The sequence below is a fragment of the Tasmannia lanceolata genome, unplaced genomic scaffold (assembly GCF_043159265.1).
Source record: "Tasmannia lanceolata isolate RefF3 unplaced genomic scaffold, GAP_Taslan_0.1 ptg000012l, whole genome shotgun sequence".
In the NCBI taxonomy this organism is placed as follows: Eukaryota; Viridiplantae; Streptophyta; class Magnoliopsida; order Canellales; family Winteraceae; genus Tasmannia; species Tasmannia lanceolata.
In genome coordinates this window covers 31,785,807-31,810,592 of record NW_027518689.1, presented here as the reverse complement: position 1 = coordinate 31,810,592, position 24,786 = coordinate 31,785,807, and the positions used below count along the sequence as shown (strand labels likewise).

General features: G+C 37.8%; 1 protein-coding gene across 3 annotated transcripts; it reads right to left on the bottom strand.

Annotated features, from left to right (window-relative positions):
* Positions 1-14,583: 14,583 nt before the first annotated feature.
* LOC143887847 (uncharacterized) lies at positions 14,584-24,199 on the bottom strand. 3 transcript variants are annotated; one of them, XM_077392063.1, is made up of 7 exons: positions 23,869-24,199; positions 23,549-23,775; positions 22,348-22,458; positions 21,229-21,384; positions 16,560-16,810; positions 14,947-15,033; positions 14,584-14,840 (listed from the first exon to the last, which is right to left on the bottom strand). In XM_077392063.1, the coding sequence occupies exons 1-7, from the start codon at positions 24,141-24,143 to the stop codon at positions 14,802-14,804; spliced, it is 1,146 nt and encodes a 381-aa protein (XP_077248178.1). In that variant the 5' UTR covers positions 24,144-24,199; the 3' UTR covers positions 14,584-14,801. The 3 variants fall into 3 exon arrangements, with proteins under 3 accessions (XP_077248178.1, XP_077248176.1, XP_077248177.1); XM_077392061.1 differs by having other exon boundaries at positions 14,584-15,033; XM_077392062.1 differs by having other exon boundaries at positions 14,584-15,033; positions 16,560-16,801; positions 23,869-24,198.
* Positions 24,200-24,786: the final 587 nt, after the last annotated feature.

The following is a 24,786-nucleotide window of genomic DNA, read 5'->3' as shown; positions in this document are numbered from 1 at the left end:
GATGATCCTATAGAGCTGATTTTTTGGGCACACCCTATCTATATGAGGGCCCATCAAATGAATGGTTTGCATCACCCAAACAATGTGGGGCCCACTGTATTTTAAGCCGTTGGTGTAGCTAAGTTAGCTACACGTATGTGTAGCTACACTTTTCTCATATATATATACATATATATACGGAAAAGTGTTGCTACTCAGTCTTGTAGCTAAGCTTATCTATCTATTCGGTCGAGTTAAATACAGTAGGGGCCCCACATTGTTTGGGTGATCCAAACCATTCATTTGAAAGTTCCTTACCGAGATAGGGTGTCCACAAAAAATCAGACCCATAGGATGATCCTAATCCTTCCAACAGTGGAGGGAAAAAGGGGAAAAAATGGACAAACGCAGTTTGGGTGATCCAAACCATTTGCTACTCGGTCTTGTAGCTAAGCTTATCTACTCGGTCGAGTTAAATACAGTAGGGGCCCACATTGTTTGGGTGATCCAAACCATTCATTTGAAAGCCCCTTACCTAGATAGGTTGTCCACAAAAAATCAGACCCATAGGATGATCCTAACCCATTCAACAGTGGAGGGAAAAATGGGCAGATTTTTCCCATTTTTGTCCATTTTTTTCCCTTCATTGTTGAATGGGTTAGGATCATCCTATGGGTCTGATTTTTTGTGGACACCCTATCTAGGTAAGGGAGTTTCAAATGAATGGTTTGGATCACTCGACTGAGTAGGTAAGCTTAGCTAGCTACAAGACCGAGTAGCAAGCTTTTATATATATATATATATATATATATATATATATATATATATATATATATATATATATATGAGGAAACTGTTGGTGCGCTTAAGCTCACCAAAGTTATGGTGCGCTTAAGCGCCCAATCACATGGGGGCCCACTTTGTTAGGATGATTCAAAGCATTCATTTGAAAGGCCTTATCATAGATAGGGTGTGTACCAAAAATCAGCTCCATAGGATCATCCTAACTCCTCCATTTGTGAAGGACAAAAATGGACAGACACAAATCTGCCCATTTTTTGTCCTCCACAAATGGAGGGGTTAGGATGATCCTATGAATCTGATTTTTGGTACACACCCTATCTATGATTAGGCCTTGCAAATGAATAGTTTGGATCACCTATGGAGCTGTGGGACCCATGTGATTGGGGAGCTTAAGCGCACCATAAGTTTGGTGCGCTTAAGCTCACCAACAGTTTCCTCTCTCTCTCTCTCTCTCTCTCTCTCTCACTTATGGTGCGCTTAAGCTCACCAACAGTTTCCTCTCTCTCTCTCTCTCTCTCTCTCTCTCTATATATATATATATATATATATATATCCGGTCTTGTAGCACCATCGTGGCTGGAAGGGTAGCTTCGTCGTGGGCTCAAAACTATGTTGACGACAACTGAGAAAACTAGACTTTCCTATCGCCATCAGTTTCGTCTCATCTTTATCTCTCTTCTTTGCATATGTCTGTGTTCTTGCATGGTCCAGATTGTGACCTATCTATATGTAATGTATTGACACGGCTAACCCATAATAGAAAAATAAATTGAAAGTGCAGTTTGCATATATTCTCAACGTGTTCATGCAGCAAAGCATTGCGACATCTTGTCAACGTGTTCATGCAGCAAGGAGCTCCTACTCTGTAAAAAAAAAAAAAAAAGGATACCCTTGCAATGAAAATATATGAACATCATAAGGTAGTTTTGAAGTTGTAAGTGATATATTCTCCTTTTTTTTAGTTGGGACAGCCTCCTCTAGTGTATTTGTGAGTTGTGACCATGGTTTTAAATTTCAACTGAAATCTGAAATTTCGGTCCTGTTATTTTGGGTTTCGGTGGATACCAAAAGCGAAATACCTAACACCCGAAACGTTACTTTATTTCTACCGAAATTTCACTCCCCAAAAATTGAAGGAATATCACCAAAAAATCTGGATTTTATTCACCGAAATTTTGTACGAAATAAAATATTACTTTATTTGATTTCTATGGATTGTACGAAATAAAATATTATTTTATTTGATTTCTATGGATGTCGTCCAAAATTTCGGCCAAAACTTCGGTTTCGGTGAGGACCGAAATGCATTCCGAAACCAAAATTTGAAACCATGGTTGTGACTGCTCTTTTACAGTAGAGGGGGCAATACAAAAAGGGGGTGGATATGTCATTCCCCTTGTTAGCAGACTGGTTCAAAAGGGATCTGCCTTTTCTTGGACAAGCATTTCTAATCATTCAGTAATGTGCGTTGATTTTTTCTTTTCTTCGCATGCTAGTAAAAGAGAATGACATAATTGTTAACGATCAGTTCTTGGGTCCCATGAGGAGCGGATATCCTACGTGTAAGACAAAAAAAGAGTAAAAAATCAATAATTTATCTTTTCGTGGAGGTATCCTAAACAAGGACGGATCAAAGACTTAGCATCATTTGATTATACAGGCGGAATTTGCTAGGCAATTCGCGGAAAGCAATTTCATGGCTCACTTTTGAAGGAGAGAACATTCACATCAGATGAATTAAATGAATAAGACAATCCGCTAAAACTTGAGCCTGTGTGGCTATTCTCTCCTGCAAAAGGGCGTCATGAAGTGGCTTTCCGCGAAATTGCCTAGCAAATTCTTATGCAATGCAGGAACATAAAAATCAAGCATTTATCTTCTTCTGGCAGAAATGAGGATTGTTGATGGATAAAGAAGTTGGTATTATTCTATCACAATAAAGTGTTCTCAACAGCATTTGACATAATTAAGGGCATTGATATCCGCACTATCATATTTTGATAATGGCACTAAATCACTTTGTTTCACACTTCTCTGATTACCTTTTCACAGCTGTTACAATACTTAAGAAGCTATCAACATCCAAACAAAAAAGTGTAAAACAAAGTAGTGCTATCATCTTCTGAGATATTTTATAAGGTGTTCTATGTTTCAACATCGGACTTTTTCAGAGGGTGTAGTTGGGTAAAAGGATCAAATGTCATGGGCGGAACCTATTTCGTACCTCATTAAGTGTGACGCATGAATACTATATAATTTCACTATCTTATAATATGCAAGCTAGGCCTTTAACAGGTCTTTTTTGCCGTTTTCTTTTCAGGATGGCTAAGGTAGAAAGTCGTGGTCTGGGTCAAGGGTGACTTCTTTTCGTGCATGCAGGACTCATCAGCTGCAGACACACATGGTCTTAATACAATCTCTAAATATGGTCATCATTTTCTTGGTGAACGCTAAATGAGACTTGACAAAATTTTGTGAAGTCAAAAAAAAGAAGAAAATAACTACTTTTTGTGAAGTTAAATGACTGTTATATGGGCAATTGGTCGAGGATTTAACAGTCAAATGACTGTTATATGGCAAATCAGGGTTTTACACAAGCCAATTGTCAATGTCATAGTCGAGTTGGACTATACAATAGCGATTAGGCATGATCTAATCGTCAGATTTCAGCCCGAACTGATCATGTGCCCTTTGAAGGTATATTTCAAACAGAAAAGACACCAAAAGTCTGCAAAGATCAGAAACTCATATTTTGCACACATATATGAAGATTCATTGTAGAGATTATACTCTAGCGTTTCCTGAGCATTCTAAGTACTCTCAAAGCCTTGTTACATTCGTTCTTTATATTTCTTTCGTTGTTTTCTCTTTGGTATTCTGTTAGGCTCTGTTCACTTGTTGTCTCAAGAAAAGAAAAGAAAAGAAAGTAGGCTTTTTTTTCCCGAGAAACATACAAAACGGGTGTTCACTTACTTTCCCGTCCCTTTTTATTATCTGACGTGGAAAGACAAAAAAAGTACGTGGAAAATGTGGTTTCCCTTATATTCCCGTTTTATTTTCTTCCCAAATCGGTAGGAAAATTGCGTTTTCTCGAGAAAATAAGTCGCGCTTTCCTAGAAACGACTCAACGACAAAAAGCAAGTCTTTCTTCTCTCGCCTCTCTCGCAAAAAATGAAGCTACTCCATCTTCTACCGTTCTCCAGCAACGCAACACCACACGCCGGCAAAGGTACCTTCTCGTCATCTCTCTCTCTCTCTCTCTCTCTCTCTCTCTCTCTCTCTCTCTCTCTCTCTCTCTCTCTCTCTCTCTCTCTCTGGTGTATTTTCTCTTCTCAACGAAATCTTGGGTTTGAAAACACCTATCTCTGTCTCTGCTCGGATCAAAACCATTTTATGTGTTTCAAAACACCTCTCTGTCTCTTAACCATTTTCAGCAAAACCTACCATGAAAAAGCCCCAAGATCTTAAACATAAAAAAGACCCATTTCCTCAGATCCGAACCATTTTCAACAGATATACAAAATGTTACTTTATGTAATGGATTTCTAAATGGATCTATTATTTCTTCTGTAGATTTGGGATTTTTTTATTTCTTTTTTACCAAAAATCACAGGTTCACTTGTTTGCCTCTATTATTAGCCTGGGAAAACAATTATATGGGTTTAGATATATGGTGTTTAAACAAGTATATAATGGGTTTTTTTTTTAACTCAGATACACGGGTTCAGATAGATGTGTTTTTTTTTTCCATCTTTACTATTTTCCATTGCTTAAACAAGTATATAATGGGTTTTTCGATTTTTTGGTTCATATCTATATATATATATATAAAAGTTTAATGGGTTCAAATAGATGGGTCCAGGTTCGATTTCAGCGAGAAAACAAGTTTCCTGCATATTTTCCCTCGCTTGCTGGGCAAGTGAACAGCGAGAAAGCGAGAGAAAATCACAGTTTCTTTTCCTTTCCTTTCCATTTTGCCACGTCAGATTCCTTTCCTTTCTTTTCCTTTGCTGCAGAGGGAAAACAAGTGAACAGAGCCTTAGGGCCCGTTTGGATACCTCAAATTTTGTATTTGGATTTGGAATTGAGTTTTGAATACAAATTGAATAGCTCCGCTAGCTCATGTTAAGGGAGATAGAGAGGGAAGGAGGCACTTTGTTGGGACCGGGTAGAACTTGCCCTCAAAAGCTAGTTGTTAAGAGGAGGGAACCCATTCCCTTATAAGCCCATCCACATCGTTACACTTTTCCGATGTGGGACTATGTTGCTTTCACGTGGAACCCCCCAACAATCTCCCCCTCCACGTGGAAGCACCGTGGACAATCTCGCCCCGCCACGCCGCAGGAACGTGGGAACTACGAGATCTTCCCCGAGGAATTTTTTCATTCTCGGAGGCATATCGGAGTTACTGAGATTCTTCCCCGAGGGATTTTTCTATCCTCGGAGGCACACCGGGGTTACCACGCCCTATCTCTGATACCACGGTTGGGACCCGGATAGAACTCACCCTCAAAAGCAAGCAGTTAAGGGGAGGGAACCCATTCCCTTATAAGCCCATCCACATCGTTACACTTTTCTGATGTGGGACTATTTTGCTTTCACGTGGAACCCCCCCAACACACTTCCTACTGGAGGGGAGAGGTTGAGGAGCAAATAGGGTGAAGGAAACTGCCAGATCTGTGGATTTTCAATTACTTATTTCCACTACATATTTGGAAATCTGATCTTTTCACTGTAAGTCACTGATTTGGAAATCCAAGGATTTGATCCGGATCCAAATCACAATGCAAAAAGGGCCGCAAATGTGAGAAATCAAAATCAAAATCTTCTCGGCATCCAAACAGGCCCTTAGGGAAATGATTTCAGCGCTTCATTGTTTTGATAAAGATTCGCGAAACATTTTGTCATGTAGTATTTAAAGGGCTTAAAAGAGCTTTTTGAGAACCGTAATATTCTACTGACAACCCTTTAAATACTATCCGGCAAAATGCCTCATGCATCTTTATCAAACATTGGAGCACTGAAATCATTTCCCTCTTGTTATTATGCAAATTACAGACTTGCCTCAATCCAAAGGTGCTTTAGGTTTATTACTGTTTGTGCATTACGTCAATAGACATAGGTAAATTTTCTACCGTGCTTCAACTGTATCTCGGAGAGAAATTCATGATTACCTGTGCACATCAGTTTAATAGTTGGTGGGGCAAATACTGTCTTGAGGAAAGCAACATCAGTAAAACTATTCATCATCTCATTATTTTTTCATCATCCCATTACCATACCTTCCAACATGAAGTTATTTTCACGAGAAGACAAGTAAAAAAGGGGTCAAAATGCTGGAAGACTCTGGTAATATCATTTCACACTTCTTTGTTTAGGGGTGAATATTGTCTTAAGGAAAGCAACATCAGTAACACTAATCATCATCTCATTGGTTTTTCATCATCCCACTACCGTACCTTCGAACATGAAGTTATTTTCACTAGATGGTCAAAATATTGGAAGGCTGTGGAAATATCATTTGACACTTCTTTGAGTGTCTCTTCTTAAAAACAGCTCTACGCATTTATTTTCAGTGTTATACGTGAAAATTAAGAAGGGAAAGTGTGTAATAAAAGGGGGTTGGAGGGGCTTACATCCACCGTCTAAGCTTTTAAAGTCTGACTATTGCAATTTTGAAACATTGAGAGAAGCATAGAAAGTTGAATTTTTGTGCTTACTATGGGAATTTGGTTAATTACCAAATGGCAACGTGATTGTCGGTAGCAGATATCCAATGATCACCTATTCCAGACGGGTTCATTGTGCTGCTCCAAAAATCTTCACCTAAAACACGCTTTTGGAATGAAATTGTGAGCAGCGATATTATTTAATTACCACCTAAGAATCAGAAAATTGACATAGAAAAAGTTACCAAGGTTAATGTTTTTCATTCTCGGCATTTCAGAGTGGACAATGAGAACGGAATAGAATCATTTGGAGGGACTCCCCTTTGCTTCAGAAATTTGGCAGTTTTATTGGGTCAAAGTTGGGGATTTGGAGAAACAGGGAATGGGTTAAAGAATACAACCTTAAGGGCCCGTTTGGATGCGAGAAGATTTTGATTTTGATTTCTCACATTTGCAGCCCATTTTGCGTTGTGATTTGGATGCGGATGAAATCCTTTGATTTTTCAGATTTCCAAATACGCTGTGGAAATAATTAATTGGAAATCCACAGATGTGGAAGTTTCCTTAGGGGTGCAACTTGGGTTGGGCTCAACCCGAACCCGACGGATTCGACCCGATTTTGGCTCGGGTTGGGTTGGCATTTTCTTGGGTTGGGTTGGGAAAAGCCAACCCGATTTAAATTTGGGTTGGGTTTGGGTTGAGGCCTTGGCAACCCGAACCCGACCTCCTTCTTCTAATTTTATCTTGATTTTCTCAAGATTATGTATTTCTTTCTTCTATTTTTCTGTTTGGTCGTAGATGACCCGAGCCAATTTGGACGCAGGTTGGGTTAGGCCTGAGGTTCGGATTAGGGTTGAGGGAATGCTATCTCGGATTGGGTTAGGGTTGGCCTCAACCAGACCCAACCCGACCCGAGTTGCACCCCTAAGTTTCCTTCACCCTCTTTGCTCCTCAACCTCTCCCCTCCACTAGGAAGTACCGTCTCCCTCTCTCTCCCTCAACATGAGCTGGCTGATCTACTCATTTTGTATCCAAAACCCAATTCCAAATCCAAATACAAAATATGAGGTATCCAAACGGCCCTAAATGTACACTAAATAACATTTAAATTCAATTTTAGACTTCTCTCAATATGTGCTCATTTTAGAAGGATACTGATATTGGCACTGCTATGTTTTAATAATTGCACAAACTCATCTTGTATTTTCCTTTTTAATTGGTTTTTTAGAGGTTTTGGGAATTGTAATAACCTTCAGGAAAGGACGAGCTGAGTTTGTGCGATTGTTAAAACATGGTAGTGCAAACATAAGTTGCCTTTTAGAATTGGACACAGACGGTCCGGTCCACCTTGGGCTAGAAGTTATAAAATTTAACTTGAGATCGGGTTGAATTTGGACCATTAATCAATTTTGCTTTCAAACGGCAGGATTGTTGGATGTGGTGAAAGCAAGTGGGTCCCACGTAAAATAATCCTAACTTCTACTTGGTGTAAGTAAGGGCTTCCAACAATACGGTAGGCGTAACGGGTAACGCCCTTGATATTTGATCCAACAGCAGCTCACATTTTGAGCTTTTTGAGGAGCTGCTGTTGGATCAAATGTCAAGAGTGGTACTTCCACCTTACAAAGGCGTTATTGTTGTAAGCCCTTACACCGTATAATTTCTCTAAAAACAGCATATGCCTACATCTAAGCATATAATCTAACTACTATATATAAAGGCAAAAATTGCATCTATATCCCAAGTGTATTATGCTTATTCTCTTGCATAAGACGTTATGATATTACCTACTTTCTTTAGGGTAAAATTGTAATCTATATACGAAAAGTACGGACAAAGGGTACGTGTCTATGACAATTACGGAAAAAAAATACCAAGAAGAGGTAAAGACATATGACAATTACTAAAGTTTACTTGATATTACTCATTCAGGACACTTGCAAAATATTGACGGATTCCGGGCACCTTAAGCGGAACAACAATTATGGAAACCTCTATCGATTGGAGGGCTAGGATCAACCTATGGAAATGATAATGATTTTATGGGCACAACCGATTGATGTTGTGTTCCATCACATGGACAGTTTAGATCAACCTATAACCCTCTATAGATCGGAGGGTTCGGATCAACCTATGAAAATTATTTTTGAGACACCACCTATGTAGGCAGTTGCCCATCTAATCGACGGTTTGGATCATCCTATGGTACGGGCCATACCGTACATTTTAATAAAGTGAGGAGTGCCATCATCAAAATACGGTGAGTAGTGCTATTGCAAAATACAACCTCTGCAAATGATTTTATGGGCACAACCGATTGATGTTGTGTTCCATCACATGGACGGTTTATATCAACATATAACCCTCTATAGATAGGAGGGTTCGGATCAACCTATGAAAATTATTTTTGGGGCACCACCTATGTAGGCAGTGGCCCATCTAATGGACGGTTTGGATCATCCTATGGTACGGGCCATACAGTACATTTTAATAAAGTGAGGAGTGCGATCATCAAAATATGGTGAGTAGTGTTATTACAAAAACTTCGTTGTTTTAGCGCTTCTTTATCAATGTTCATGTATTAATAATTTTTCTTTTACCTTTAGGCTATGGGGTATATAGGCTATGGGGTGTATTCCATATTACTTTCTTAACAGGATGTCTTTGAAGGATTAATGCAATTATTATTTTTTAATGCAATATTATGTTTGATTGACAAATGTTTAGAGCTTTTGAGAGCAATTACTGATATATTTAGCCTATTTGATTGATGGATGCTTGGTTACTTTTATTCCTATTTTGATTGATTTTTTTTTCATTTCTTAAAGCATTGTTTGTTATATTCTTACTCTGAAATATGCAATATATGATCTGAGAATTCCTTTGGATTATATTTGCATTCTGCTTGAATTGCTTTTATGAAGTTCGATAATCACATTATGTAGGCCATTTCATGCCAAAAAACAAACCTTTCGCCATCCAAACGAGCTTTATAGAACTTAATTTGTGATTATTCTGATAGAAACTTGATTGCACGTATGACAAACACAAAGCTCCAATTAAGACATTTTGAAATTTTAGTACAATATTAGATTACCACCTCATTTTACACTATTTCAAGTGATAGTTGAATAAAGTAATACTGTTTTCCCTATCATATATCAATAGATCCTAGGCAGTTGTTCCTTTTAATCCAGTCCAATATTAGATTGCCACTTCATGTTGCACTATTTGAACTGATATTTGGGTGCATTTTTACTAGTAACTTTTAAAAATGAAATGTTATCAGCACAACCATATTTTGTTATTTGCACAACCCATGTAATAACCTTTTGACAGCTCTCTAGATACTAAGAGACGAGGGTTAGCAAAAATTGAAAAATATCAGCTCTTTTGACAGTCATCGAGAGTCGTATTCATTGGAAAACACGCTGAATGTTACCTTTCTTGTATAACTTTTAGAAAACTCATAATAACCATTAGACAGCTCTTTCAAAACATTCTCTTAAAGTTGTGCAAATCAGTAACATTCTCTTAATAAATCCAAGTTCGATACAAAGTATGACATTTTTGGGCAAATAACCACATCTTTCTCATTTTAAAAAGGGATTTTTGCTAAGGTCTGTTGTCTTCATTCACGAGGTAGCTGGTTTGACATGCGAGAAATGCCTTTTGCACTAGCAATTCTCTTTTAAAAAAGAGAAAAGGGTTCCTGAGGTTAACCTTATATGGCTTATATGAGGTGGCGCTCACAAAACATAAGGGGCCCATATTGTTACGATAATCCAAAGCATTCATTTGAAAGGCCACATCATAGATAAGGTGTGTACAAAAAAATCAGCTCCATTAGATCATCCTAACCCATCCAAAAGTGGAGGGCAAAATGGATAGACACTTTTTGCCCATAAATCTGCCCATTTTTTCCTCCACTTTTGGAGGGGTTAGGATGATCGAATGGAGCTAATTTTTGGTACACACCCTATCTATGATGGGGCCTTGCAAATGAATTGTTTTGATCATCCAAACAAAGTGGGCGCCTTATGTTTTGTGAGCGCCACCTCATATAAGCTTATATGAGGTTAACCTCAGGAACTCTATTCTCTTTAAAAAAATATGGTTGAGCTGATATTTTTTCAATGCTATCTAGATATGATGGTTGTACAAATAACGAGTGCCCTTAGGAGAGCGGGGGGGGGGGGGGGGATATGCATCAGAGGGGAGGAATATCACTAACCCTGAAACCATTAGTTAAAGTATCAAACAATGTGTAAATGATTGTAAAATTTGTTTTCCAATGCACCTTAAGGTAGCAAAACCCAATTTTTAATACCTACGCAAAACAAACTGTTAACACAAGTATTTATTACCTGTTTATAAAACCCATATTTCTAATTCCTTCTGATAAATTTATGAGAGCTGCTAGCAAAGCGTGAACTTATTTTGCTAAAAAGATGTAGTTTCATGATGCTTGCGCAAGTCAATCGTCGGGCCCGAATCTAGCTCTTATCGAAATGATCAAAATACCCATATTTGGTGGGCAAATTTTTGAAACAATAGCTATATAATTACAACTTGAATGATTTTCAACTAGATTAAACTGAGAAAGAGTGACCACAACAGGCGCAATATTAATTCACTACTTCCTATTATCTTCCCACTAGTCAGATTTGATTTGTTTTGTTCGTTTTTTGTTGCATCAGTTATTACACTTGACTATCCAATTGGCCGAATCCAAATATAGTGTATGAACAGAACTTCATAGAGGATTGGCCGAACAAAAGTGATGGGGAAGATGTAAAAGTACGAATGTTCTTCTGGGGGATGAGATGAATACAAACTTGGATTTAGAAAACTCGCAGAATTAAAATCAGATAGATGTGGTTGTAGAAGGAATAGGGTTCTTGGATGAATTTAGAACATGGATTTAGAAAACTGGCTAAACTAAAGTGGGAGAGGTTTTATGAAGAAGAGGGTTGTTTGGACTTGTTGGCTAATATAGTTATCTATTTACCACACCGTTCACTATGCTTTATTCCTATAAAAATGTATATCAGAAGCAATACTTTGATACGAAACCTATTCATCAGACCCAATAAACTAATCATACCTATTAAACCAATCTCAATGCACATTTCATGCTAAAAAGCATTGTTGTTCACAAAAACTCTAAATCCAAACAATCTCATTTCCCATCATCACTATGACAAGGGAATACCCACACACATGTCTAACTTTGGCTATCTTACCTTAAATGGCTGTTCATAAGAGTGCAACTTGGGTTGTGTTGGGTAGGGTTGAGTTTTTGCTAAAAAATTCCAATACACACAGCCTTTATTCAAACAATCTCAATACACGTTACCACTAAAAACAAGACGGCTTCCTACTCAAGTCTAACTTTGGCTATCTAACCTCAAATAGTTGTTTATAATAGTGTTTGCTAAAAATCTCAATACACAAAGCCTTAATCCAATCAATCTCAATACACCTTATCACTATAACAATACAGTTTCCTATGGATGTCTAACTTTGGCTATATCTTACCTCAGATGGTCGTTCATACAGGTGTTTGGTAAACATCTCAATACACAGCCTTAATCCAAAGAGTCTCAATATTTGTTATCAATATGACAAGAAAGTTTCCCACACATGTCTAACTTTGGTTGTCTTACCTCAAATGGATGTTTATAAGTGTGCAACTGGGGTCGAGCGTCCAGCCGGGTTGAGCTTTTAAAAAATGAATTGCATTCAACCCAAACTCAACTCGATTTCAAGTTAAAAGTTCATCCCGAATTCTCAAAAAATGTCCCAAATTGCATCTCTACTCTATATGGAGTTGATAATCTATTTACTGGGATGGATGGCCGTTCATCTTTCGATTTCCTATATACTGGGATTCCCCTCCTGTGGCGTTCATGAAATGATCAATGAATCCCATGAATGCATCACATGTAGATATCGAAAACTATGCTAGTCACATGTCCAGCTACTCACAATTTAAGTATATTGTGCCTCTAGCTACTCCAAGTATGTCTTCATCACACCTTTTCTTTTCTAACCAGACCACGAGATAATCGCCTCCAAGGAATGATACATGTCTAGACATTTATTTTTACTAGCCACATTCTTATCAAAATCATCATCTAAATATCCAAACACATCACAATCAAAACATAATTTAATTGACTTGTTTCTTCAAAGTATCTAAGTACTCTTCATTGTTAGTCAATGTGTCATGCTTGGATTGCTTTAATATCTATCAACAAGTTCCATAACATAGGAAATATTATTTCATAAACTTGGTCCCATTGTTGTATAGATGTATATACGGTTATTTGGTCCTACATGTTGCTGTAAATGCATACAAAATAGTTAGCCTCTCTACTTTCTAATACTTTATAGTAGAATTGTATATCTCCTCGACCATTCATTCAATACCATTTAGAAGTTAGTAGGAAACAGAGAGAGCAATCGTAATGAAAGCATTCATGAAGCAAGTATTATTTGATAATATAGCTCGCAAGTGCACGTAAATTATAAACTAAACTCTCATAACTTGTGTTAGTCGTGGCGCTTAGACCCCATCATGCTTCCTTCATATCCTCCAACTATCGCTCAACACACTGAGGCAGCCACGTGTTTAACTTCAAAATCATCATAGACACCCACCATCTCTCTGCCACTGATGATCTCTGCTCTGACTTCTCCACCTACAGCTCCAAATCCATCGCCAACTCTGATAGTTTCTCCTTAGGATCCATTTGGTTACACCAAAATCGTGTTTTTATGGGAAAATAAAATTAAAAGGATATATGTTCCTCTTGGTGCTGCTTGATTGCCATTTACGACTTTCCTCTCAACTTAGGAGGAAAAAGAAAATAAATGAGAATATATTTTTCCTTTCTTCTACTTCTATATAACGCACATCCAAATGGACCCTTGTTGAGAAGAGAAGAGTAAGAAAGTTTATGAAAAATGATTTTAGGTGTTTGCATATATCAGAAGAAGAAAGTTAAACTTCTGTGCTACCCCATAAAATAACTCTGAATTAGGGAACCAATGTGTGATCAGCGTGTGTTCTATTAAAGCTGGTAAATCTGTTAACAGAAAATTATTGAGAGGTTAAAGCAGAATAAAATGCTGGACAAGTATGCATACATTTGCAATGACGTTACAAAAAGAAAATAAGAAAGAGAAAAAATAGAAAATTGAGTTGGAAAAGGGAAAGAAAAGAAACCATTCTTCCCATTCATAAAACCCATTTCTGTCTCATTAGAATCTCTTTCATGCAATCAGATGTATGTAGCTCCTATTATCACCATTTGAAAGGATTCCCGCTCTAATACAACTCTATCTTGAAAAAGGATAGGTCAGATTGGCGTCCTAAGGTTGGTAATCTAGAACCGGTCACTCGCAAAGCCAAGATCCTAAAAACCCTTAGATTCTATCTTGTTCATGTCTTTAAATAGAAGGTGAAGTGTCCGTTCATCAATGGATGCATCCATCGTGAGACAGTGACACCATTGAGGATGTTGGGTACCTAACCGATACGCCAAAACCACCCGAGCTGATAGAACACATTAGATTAAGATCTTTAAAACTGTACCATACCAGGCTGGGTCCCACCTAGTCTCATACCCAGGCAGGTCCCCACTTAGGCCAGCAAGATTCCACCACGCTTCCTCATCCTCTGTCCTCGGTGACCCACTTTGTGGCGGCTTTCACTCTGACCGTTTTTCCCAGGTAGCCCTTTTCATAGGTTGCCCCTCCCACGATGACCAACTCTCTGGTGACTTTCACTCTGACGGCTTTCACTTTGGCATTTTTTTACCATGTTAATCCTTTCGACAGGTCACCCTTCCAGTGACATGGTGGCTGCTCTAATGGGGTCCTCATTGAGTTCAGATATGTTTTTCTTCAGAGAAGCACACTAGAAAGTTCAGCTGCCAATGTCTAAGTTTGTTAGAAGTCAAGTTTGTAAGAGATCAAGTTACACAAATATAAGACTCCGAAGTTAAGCGTGCTTGGGCGAGGTAGTACTAAGATGGGTGACCTCCTGGGAGTCCTCATGTTGCACCCCTCTAATTTTTTAACTTCATTTTTTATCTTTCAAAAAAAAAAGGTTGCACAAATATACCAATAAATACGTGGAATAATCGTACAATTTCTTTCCATACAAAGAAAATTTGTAAGATCAATCATACAATTATCTTTCAAGGTACATAAGAGCTCAGTTTGTAATATTATATCTTTGAAAAAATCACATTCTTTTAAGCACCAACACTCCAAACCCAATACCAATAAATGTTGCAATGGCAATTCCAAATATGCCGGCAAGGATTGCAGGAACTATCAGGGAACCCCATCCTTTGGCTGTTGCCATCGCACATGCTGTTGTTGGGCCACCAATATTTGCATTTGAAGCCAAAAACAGCATCTTCTTATCAAAGTCTAGCAGTTTTCCAATACCAACGATTACAACAAGATGGACAGCTACCTGAACAAAAGCGAATGCGAAAATACTTGGCGCGGTGTTGATGACATTCCATATGCTCCCATTAATTCCCACCACAGCAAAGAAGACCTGTTGTGGACATGCTCCAAAAAGCCAACACATTGAATTATCAGAGAACAACTCTTTCTGAATTGAAAAGATAGAGGAATTATGAACCTTTCCTTATTGATTTACCAAGGAAAAGGCCAGTCTGAGATTTACAACCCAAGAAAACTAACGATATAGCTGCTTATTCAATCCGAAATAGCAAAGATGATGTCAATTTGCTGACTAAAATACAGTTTACAAAACGGATTCCAGTATACTCGTAAAGCAACACACCCTCCATTTGGTTTTATCTTCGAAGGATACTATTGTTTACAAGGTGTGTTTGATCCTGCTGACAAGTGTTGTGTCCTTGTTCAATTGTTGTTTCTTACAATATTGTTGCATCAATGCATTTCCTACATCCTCTCCTTGAGCCTCACATTGTAGTTGTCCCATCTCGCATAGTACATTTTATAATATTCGGTACATACTTGGGATCATTAGGAAATGAAATCTTGAGGGTTCCAATCAACGCATCCCAACAATTGGTTGACTCCAAGATAGAACTCAACTGCTCGACAACATGTGACCAGCAGAGATAGTTCAAGGCGTTTAGCCTTTGAATGAAATCATAGAGACTACATTGTCAATGGAACTTGAAAATAAAATTTCAACACAAGGGAAAAATGGAATGTCTAAATTAGTGAGAAAGGTAACTTGATGAGCTCATGATCAAACTTCGTCAAGAAAAAGTAGTCAAATGGATGGAAATTCCTAAATTTATTGTCACAAAACCGGATAAACTAATTGAAAGAGAAATATTATTTGTAGAGGTTAGGGTTTCCTGAGGAGGACTGAAGTTCTTCACATATGAGGATTTGCACAAAGAATGAAAAATAAGATATAGTGCAGAACTAATTTTATGTGCACATTACATTTTTCATTTCTTCTAACGTACACAATCGTAAAATGTTAAAACTCCAAAGGAGATGGCTTGAGCACTTTTAAGAATTATTGGAGATGAGGTTTTAGGATTTTGAATATTTAACTATCGCTGTAGTTATCTGTCAATTTTTCAGGATCTAAGAAAATCAACCTATTAGGTGGAACAACTTACAGAAAACTTTTATTTGAAGTAATAAAATCAGAAACGACAGAAACATTGCCTTTCTTCTCCGATAGATACATTAACACAATTTGGGTTGATAATTGATATGTATCATTTAGGAGTTAGGCTCTGCTTATTTTTTATGAAAGAATATATCGAAAGCAATGATTTCAGTGAACATTGCAAGAGGTTCACGAAATAAGGAAAAAAAACTGTCCTAATGATTTCCTGCCTTTTATTTTCCTAAAAGAGATGCTGATAGTGGGAAAGTGTATGAAACTAACTTCCATCTCTCATACTAACAAGAAAATAGAACAAAAACAACCCATCAAATTTGTTCATAAATTAATGTGAGCCTTTTAATACAAAGAAAAGTACAGATTAAGCACTTCCAGGAAACAGCATAAAAGTATATACAAATTAAACATATCAGAGACCTTTCAGAAGAAATTGAACCTACCTGCATCAGAATTAAAGCAACAGCCTCTCCAGAAGGTGCAAGGTAGCTAAATTGTGATGGAAATATGGTTGCCAAAACTACCACAATTGCTGTTATGAATTGAAGGCTTCCTCCTTTAATTCTTAATAAGTCCGAGAGGTAAGTGCCAATCTTGCAAATAGCCAAGGATATCGCAAGAGCTACAGCAGTCTGTAACACGTGGAGCTTGTTTATTGGATTTGGTTCCACATCCACTAGACCATCTGCCAAAGCTTCAATTTCCATAAGAGGATTTCTCTTATAATTTTACACAACACTCCACATGTATCATATATGTTCAATGAGTTGAAACATTATTAATCAACTGATAAGAATATTATCAAACCACATAGTCGATTGTCACAAGCTCTATTGTGGCATATAAGGATGAATGTTTGGAGCTTTAGATAATTATTTGTTAATTATAAATATTCTAAGGAAACAATTTGCAACTAATCTGATGAAACACTTGAAAGTATACTCAGGTTGATTTTTTCTGAATGGTAATAGACCCATGGTGATAAGCAAAACAAATATGGTCCATAATGTTATTTGTTATGCTCACATTCAAAAAAATAAATAAAAATACGCTCCATAATCTCATATGTTCACCATTCAAGGAAAACAAAACAAATACGGTCCATAATCATCCACTAACGATTAACTAACCCGAATGATAAGACCTAAAATTACCTTAGAGTAAATGCCAGGGGATCTTTGCCAAACATGTGGTATTCTGATTCTGATTTAGATTGGAATTCTGATTCTGATTTAGTTTGCAAGTCTTTTCCTAGCTATAGGAAATAAGAGTTATTTCTTCTATGGGGATTACATTATACTTGAGGGGGGCTTCATTTATTCTGATTCCTTGCTCTTTTCCATGTCATTAATATACAGGAATAGCCCTGAAGGAGCTATTTCATGCTCTCCAACTCTTTATCTCCTCTCTTCTCTCCCTCTACTACTCTAATGTCTATTAACACCAACTTGGTATCAGAGGAAGGGGTTTTTCATATTTTTTTAAGAGAATCAGACCCGTGACTAGTCAATGTATTGGTGAAGTCATCATGCTGTACAACTAACATCATCGTACGTCTATAGAATAGGTCTGAAACCTAGATGGCTTGGATGCACATATCATGCCATTATTATGTTATTTTTTGGGAGCTATTTGATGTTTTTTTTTATTTTTCTAGAGGAAAATAAAAAAATCACATTTGTGAGTTTTCTCTCGACTCAGAACTTGTTGAGGAAACACAGTGGTGATGTCCATTTTCCGATATGAGGTCGTGTGAGGGGGTTCCATCGATTTTATTTTTGGATGCATTACATGAGTGTTCTCTATTCTGGGCGTGGATGCTTTTTTTCTGAAATCTGTGTTTGAGATCCCATATCTCTATTATAGAGCCATGAACCCCTAGGTCAATGTCATTTATTACATTGATTGGAATGATTCTCAAGCAGTGCCAATGATTACCCTGATACTTAGCGGGAGCCCCTCCTTTAGGGCATAAAATGAATTTATTATGATGTCTGCTAAATATCCCTTCTTTGGAAGATCTTGACAAGGTTATCTGGACTCCTACCAATCCGGACCTCTTCTCTGTCAAATCCTTCGGTTACTTGTCTATGCTAGATGCAACATCTTCCAATCCAATTATTGGGGACCCCATTCCCTCTCCGAGAGCCATTCCATTCTTATGGTTGATATCTAGGAAAAGATTCTCACAGGAGATCAGCATATAGGTAGACATATTGTCAACTCTAGAGATTGTACTTTCTGCATTCACTCCCTTGGAAATACACCCTATATTGTAATCCAATACCTTGGATCTCTCATACCTAGAAGGTTTTCAAGTTTCTTCAATATGTTTACATGTAATTTACAACCTAGATGAATTACATTGTTTAAGCGAATTTTGGAGATGGTAGGGAAGTCCCATTGATAACAAAAGAAAAAATTGCTTATGGAGAACCCTCTTCTCATCTCTCCTCAGGGTTTTAAATATTGATCCTTCTTATAGAATTCTCTCTAACCACCTTAATTTCTGAATGGATAAATGTATGTGATTCTTTTATACTCTCAAGTAAGCCTCAAGTTATCCTGGAGACTCCTATGCAAGGTTGGCTAAAGTTAAACTTTGATAGTAATATTAACTTTGCTCATGTAGGTCTAAACTTTGATAGTAATATTAACATTGCTCATGTAGGTTGACATATTGTCAACTCTAGAGACAATAAGTGCGCAAAGGCCTCCATAGAGATTATATTCCCTCGTTCAAAAAAAAAGGAGGCTATATGATTGACCTTTGAGACTATACTTGCTCCAATACCCATTGTGAGAAGGGAATGCAAAAGAAGAAAAATTGATTTCAGGGTGCACTGCAAAGATGATGTAGCATGGACAGAGATTCCAGATTTATAGTTTGTGTAGATTGATCAAGTCTGGGATCTCATGTCTGTGTCCAATTAGATTTTGGTTGTTTGGCTTACGTGCTTTGCCCAAACTTTTTTTTTATTTTGCTTATTGGGTATTCTTGTTTTTATTTTCTTTCTTTTCCGCCTGGCATTTTGTTTGCTTTTATCTTGTCTCTCACCTTTAGGCCACATTTGGATACCTCATGTTCTTGGATTTGGATTTGGATTTGGATTTTAGTTTTGGATACAAAATACATCAATCATCCTCATGCTCATGTTGTACGAGAGAGAGAGAGAGAGAGAGAGAGAGAGAGAGAGAGAGAGAGAGAGAGAGAGGGACATTTGGCGCTTAGAAGCAAGAATCTTCCCTTGGGGTGCCACTCCCGACTCGGAACCTCGATTCGGCGCTCCTTAGGAAGGAGCTTCCAGGGAGCACGATTCTGAAGAGATGGAAAACCGCTCCATGGAGCTCCCAGCCCGCTCCTATTTACTTCATTAGTAATCCCCTCACCAACTTACTTGTATCAAACTCTTCCAACCGTTCAAAGTACTTCATTGGAGCAAGCACAGAGCCAAATCTTCATAAGGCATGAAGAAAGAGGGCATGAAAATGAGGACGGTTAGATTTATTATTTTTTATGTACTTGAATTTTGAAAGACATGATGAAAATGTTACATTAACGCTCCCACGATGCTCCCAACCTTAGAATCTTCTAGACACCCACGCTTGCCGCCCCCCCCCCCACCCCCGCCACTCCCACACCCGCTTCGTGCTTCTCTGGTTTGGCGCAACTGCAGCAAGGTCAAGGAGCAGCGAAGGTGAAGGTAATTGCCACAAATATTGATTTCCAAATAATGCCTTGCAGAACAGATTTGAAAATCAGATTTTGAATCCACTATATTAGATGATTTGGAAATAGGGGTGTAAACGAGCCAAGCCGAGCCGAGCTTGGCCAGGGTCGGCTCGGCTCGTTAAGCTCAAAAGCTCGGCTCGGCTCGGCTCGGGCTCGAACCAGGCTCGGGCTCGGCTCGGCTCGGCCAGGCTCGCGAGCCTTACCGAGCTCGGGTTATATTATGTTCACACCCCTCATCTTCCCTGGACAGCCCTACTAGTGTAATTTGACTATTTTTTTTACACTATGGGGGTGGTCCTAGTAACAAATGGGGTTCCAAAAATGAAGTGACATATTTTGCCCCCGCCCCCCCCCTTTCACTCCCTGGACAACCCTTTTAATGTATAAATTAATATATAATATATATATTTAAATATATTAAATTCTTAACGAGCCTTAACGAGCCGAGCCTGGCCTAAATTAGGCTCGGCTCGTTAAGCTTAACGAGCCTGGTGAGCCGGCTCGGCTCGGCTCGTTAAGGATTCGAGCCGAGCTCGAGCAGAGCTTTTTATTGAGCCGAGCTCGAGCGAGCCTCCGAGCCCGAGCCAAAATTGACACCTTTATTTGGAAATCTCAGGATATGATCCATTTCCAAATCTCAACTGCAAATGTGAGAAATCCAAAACTAAATCTTGTGGGTAATCCAAACGTTCCCTTAATGAACTACTTGTTCAAGAAAAATAAAAAAAATAATAGTACAATGGATCCATAGGATCTTAATGTTAGTGGACAGGATTTGAGCACAACAGTTGGATCCGTACCGTGTTCATTGGATCCATATCCTAAGGTCTGAAATTATTTTGGATCGTGCAATCAAGTTACCAATGTTTAGAGGGAATCCACAACATTAGCATGATGATGGAGATCACCTTTAACCATGTCTTTAGATCAGAAAATGGTCCACCTTACTCTTAGTGAAGGATAATGTTATGAGGGGTTCCTATTTCTAATCAGTGTATTCACTTTTTATTTCCTGTAATTATTTGTCCTTGGGTCAAAAAATTGACATTAATTAAAAATAGGAAAGGACTTACCTTAGAGAAGGTGAATTGGAATAACCTCTAAAAATCGTCAGAGTTAAAGGCAATACTCAAACTACAATTCGGAATTTCATATCATTTGTACAAGGCACTATAAACAGTATATTTTGAAAAGAAATCCATCCAATCAACTATAATAATAAATTGAATTAATTTCACAAAAATAAATCAGAAGGCGGAATTTGCAATGATAAGAAGACATTATTAATGTTAGAAATCTTACAGGACAAGCATTATGTTCCATTTGTGAATTTCAAAACTAGAAGCTTATAGCAAAGTAATAAGAAAAGCACTGCGCACCGTTGGTTGATGTTGAAGCCTCAGGAGGTATTCTTGATGCTAATGCAAAAAGTATCGTGAAATATATCACACAAATAATATTGTCTACAGCTAGTCCTGCTGCCAACACTGATGGAGAAATGCCAAGAGCATTTGAAACTGCAACATAATTGACCGCTGAATTTTTCCCACAAAACAAGGACGGAGTGTTATTAATAATGACATTATATGGGAAAAGAAACACGATCTGCACAAACTCCACATCACATTAATAGATAAATAGTGGCAACAAGGTCATCACAAGAAACACTAAAAAGTCAATGTCATTAGTTGTGACATATTGCTTATTGTATTTTACCATATTACTTAAAGGGCTGGTGAGGAGGGCCTTACATGGAATCATTAGTTTAAATTGGTGAAGTGCGTAAAATAGATGGAGTTGTAATTGTCAAACAAGAATGTATTCTATTTGAATTACATTATATAAAAATTAGTGGTGATATTCCATAAGAATAGCGATGCATTTATAAAGTTCAATTAGGGGAATACTGAAAGTAAATCTACATAAGATAGAGCAAATAATAATTATTTGCACAAGCTTCAAACGTCTGAAAGTAAATCTACATGAGATAGAGCAAATAATAATTATTTGCACAAGCTTCAAATGGTTCAAGTTTAAGCCTCCCTTTTTAGTTTCCCTATTAATGTTTTGCCACTATTACTTTTCTATCCTAATTTTACTACATTCATCAATCCACCCACATCTTCTCATTAATACAAAAGCAAAGAAAGAAAAGAGCTTGACATTTTACTATTGATGAATAGTTCATTATGGGATTATGCGAAGGATTGCCTTTATTGGAATTCCGATAGATATACTGGCACATTCTATGAATTTTACCAAACTTGATTTTGTGAATGTTTTATAAACTAGAGTGAGTAGAGTTGAATTAGCTGGTACTAGAGCTATGTTTCAAAAGTAACTTTATTTTTGACAGGTTAGGGAAAACTAAGACTGGATTTTTTGGCTTGACTCTTTCTGGCTCAGCTAGTCAAACCCAAACTTGAGGTTGCAGAATACTAATTTTTCTTAGAAAAAGCTTGTGTAAAAAACATGTAACTACAGTTCCTTGACCTTACCTCCACCAATATAGCTACTCATGAGGGCAGCTGCTATTTTCCAACTGTCTTGACCAAGTGACCGCATAGGCACCAATAGATATGCTACTATTGTTCCAATCATTGTTGCAACTGTCACGATAGAAGAAAACATATAAATATAACAGAGACTTAATCTATAACAAGAATGAGAAAAATAATGTGTGCCTATGTGTTACAAGATACAGCATGGCAAGAGTGTCAATTGACATACTAGTGGTGTGTCACGGTGCAAATAAAAGAGGGAGAGAAAGGGATAATGAATAAATTTGACATAATATGCTTGACTCTACTTATTAGCATTTCTTGGTCACATTATAACGTCAATGCATGGAAACCAAACAACAGAAAAGTCATAACAGAATTATCCAAATCACTCATCAACTAAACAAAGTTCTCACATTTTGAAAAGTGTGGGCCCATCCCACTAACCAGCTGGTCTAGTGATAACAAGAGAAAGGCTTAACTTTGGTCCAGTTTTCACCCGCATTTTGCAGTCTTCTTGGCCTGGAAAAAGGAAGAATCTTGTGTGCCCCTGTGGGAAATATCAAAAGATTGGATCAAGTGATTCACCAGCATTACTGGATTTTTCCCCTTAGCAACCACTTTTTAACTCTTGCAAATATTTAAGAAAGGTATGAAATGTTTTCAGGGATGACTAAAATGGCCCCAAAGCATGTTCTATTAGGGACTAGTTTAACTTATTTCTTCTAATTATACAAATAAGTAAATACTAAATACTAAATAGTAAATACTAATCTACATTGGCACCAAAAAAATAACGCAGCCACGTGTAAAATGTTGTCCTGGTTTCCTTGTCAAATGTGGTGCTTTACTGAGGTAAATCCATGATTCCTTTCGTAGTCAAGTAACTAAGTAAAAATATAATGTACAATCTAATTGTTATCGATGAACTTGATTATATGTGCTAGAGTGCTTGTCATTGGAGAAATACCAACAAAATAATAATACAACAAATGAAAATGCTAATTTTAACAAAGAATCATCAATCCACATCAGAATCGCTCTGATGTGGATGCATTATTTTACAAAATAGAAATCCTCCAAAATAGAATTTCTCCAACAATCATGCTAAAGAAACAGTAACTTCAAAAACTAAAATTCCACAAAGCAAAACTAAAGAGCAGAAAAGGGGACAAATGAAAATATTAATAAGCATTACCTGATCCAAGCAAGAACACCAAGAGCAATTTCCCAGTTGACCAAATGACACGCCGCAGGTCCGCCTTGAAGAGCAACAGAGGAACAGCCAATGGGAGCAAATATTCCATCACCACCAAATACGCGGGAGCTTCGTATGAAACAAACCCTAGATTACTCGCCGCAAGCCCCACTAAAATACTCACAATCGCCCCACTCAACACGCTCCCAATCTTGGTTCTCTCTGACCTTCAAACCCAAATTCAAATATTAACAGATTCAGCAGAAAAGACAAAAAAAAAAAAAGTATGAAAACTAAATATGGAGAGGAGGATAATTTACCAAATGCCGAAAGCGCCAATGGAGAAAAGCACGGTCCAGGTTCCCCATTGATCTTGAGGAGAAATGAGAGGGGAATTCAAGTTCAATTGGGCTTTAGTTTTTAGTACTCGATTTGAGGTTGGAGTGAGAGGACATAAAAGGGTTTTGCTCCTTAAGATGAAAGATTGATTTGTGGTTGGTGGGTAAGTTGGAAAATGGCGGGAAATGGGTGATGGAGTTGGGAATTTTGGAAATGGGGGAGGAGGAGGGAGTGTGGAGTAGAGAGAGGAGGCCATGAGTATGAGAAGGTGAAAAAGAGGGTAGAAAGCTCCATCAGAGTAGAGTAGAAAGATGAGCTGTGAAGACAAAAACAGCTTTGAGACATTAGAGAACGACAAGAAGGATGCTCTCAACTGAATTACTTACTTGCTGGTGGGCCCAGATGCCTAGCAGATGAATGGTAAACTCATCTATCTGGGCCCACAATTTTATGTTTATGACTCGCCAGATGAAAAATTCGCCCCCTTTCTTCAACACATTTGCCCCCCTCTTCTCTCTCTTTAAAATCTACCTCGCAAAAAAAAATTTCTCTCTATATCCGATACCCAAGATTCTCACTATCAACTGTCTGGACCTCACCAGCAAATCCGGCTAATATCCTTTTAGGCCTCAATTTTTTTATGGAATTGTCTAATTGGCATGACTTTTATGTTTGGTAGCCCTGAAATTTTTTTCCATGAAATTTGGTTTAGAAGTGGTGAGAGAAATGACAGGGATGAGTGTGGTAAGGATGAGAAGTGACTGAAAAATAGGGCATAAGAAAAACTCTATTTTATTTTTCAAGAAATGCTAGCGTCCATCTATTGCAAAAGGCATTTCGCAGATGGTCTGTCGCATGTAAGACCGGCCACACAGTGATTGAAGACAAAATCTGCTGAA

Coding starts and splice junctions, on each gene's coding strand:
- LOC143887847 (XM_077392061.1), bottom strand. CDS start 24,143: ATGGCCTCCTCTCTCTACTCCACACTCCCTCCTCCTCCCCCATTTCCA. Junction 16,811..21,228: donor GGCTTCAACATCAACCAACG/GTGCGCAGTGCT, acceptor TGGAAATTGAAG/CTTTGGCAGATGGTCTAGTG. Junction 15,034..16,559: donor TTGCTTTAATTCTGATGCAG/GTAGGTTCAATT, acceptor TGTCCACAACAG/GTCTTCTTTGCTGTGGTGGG.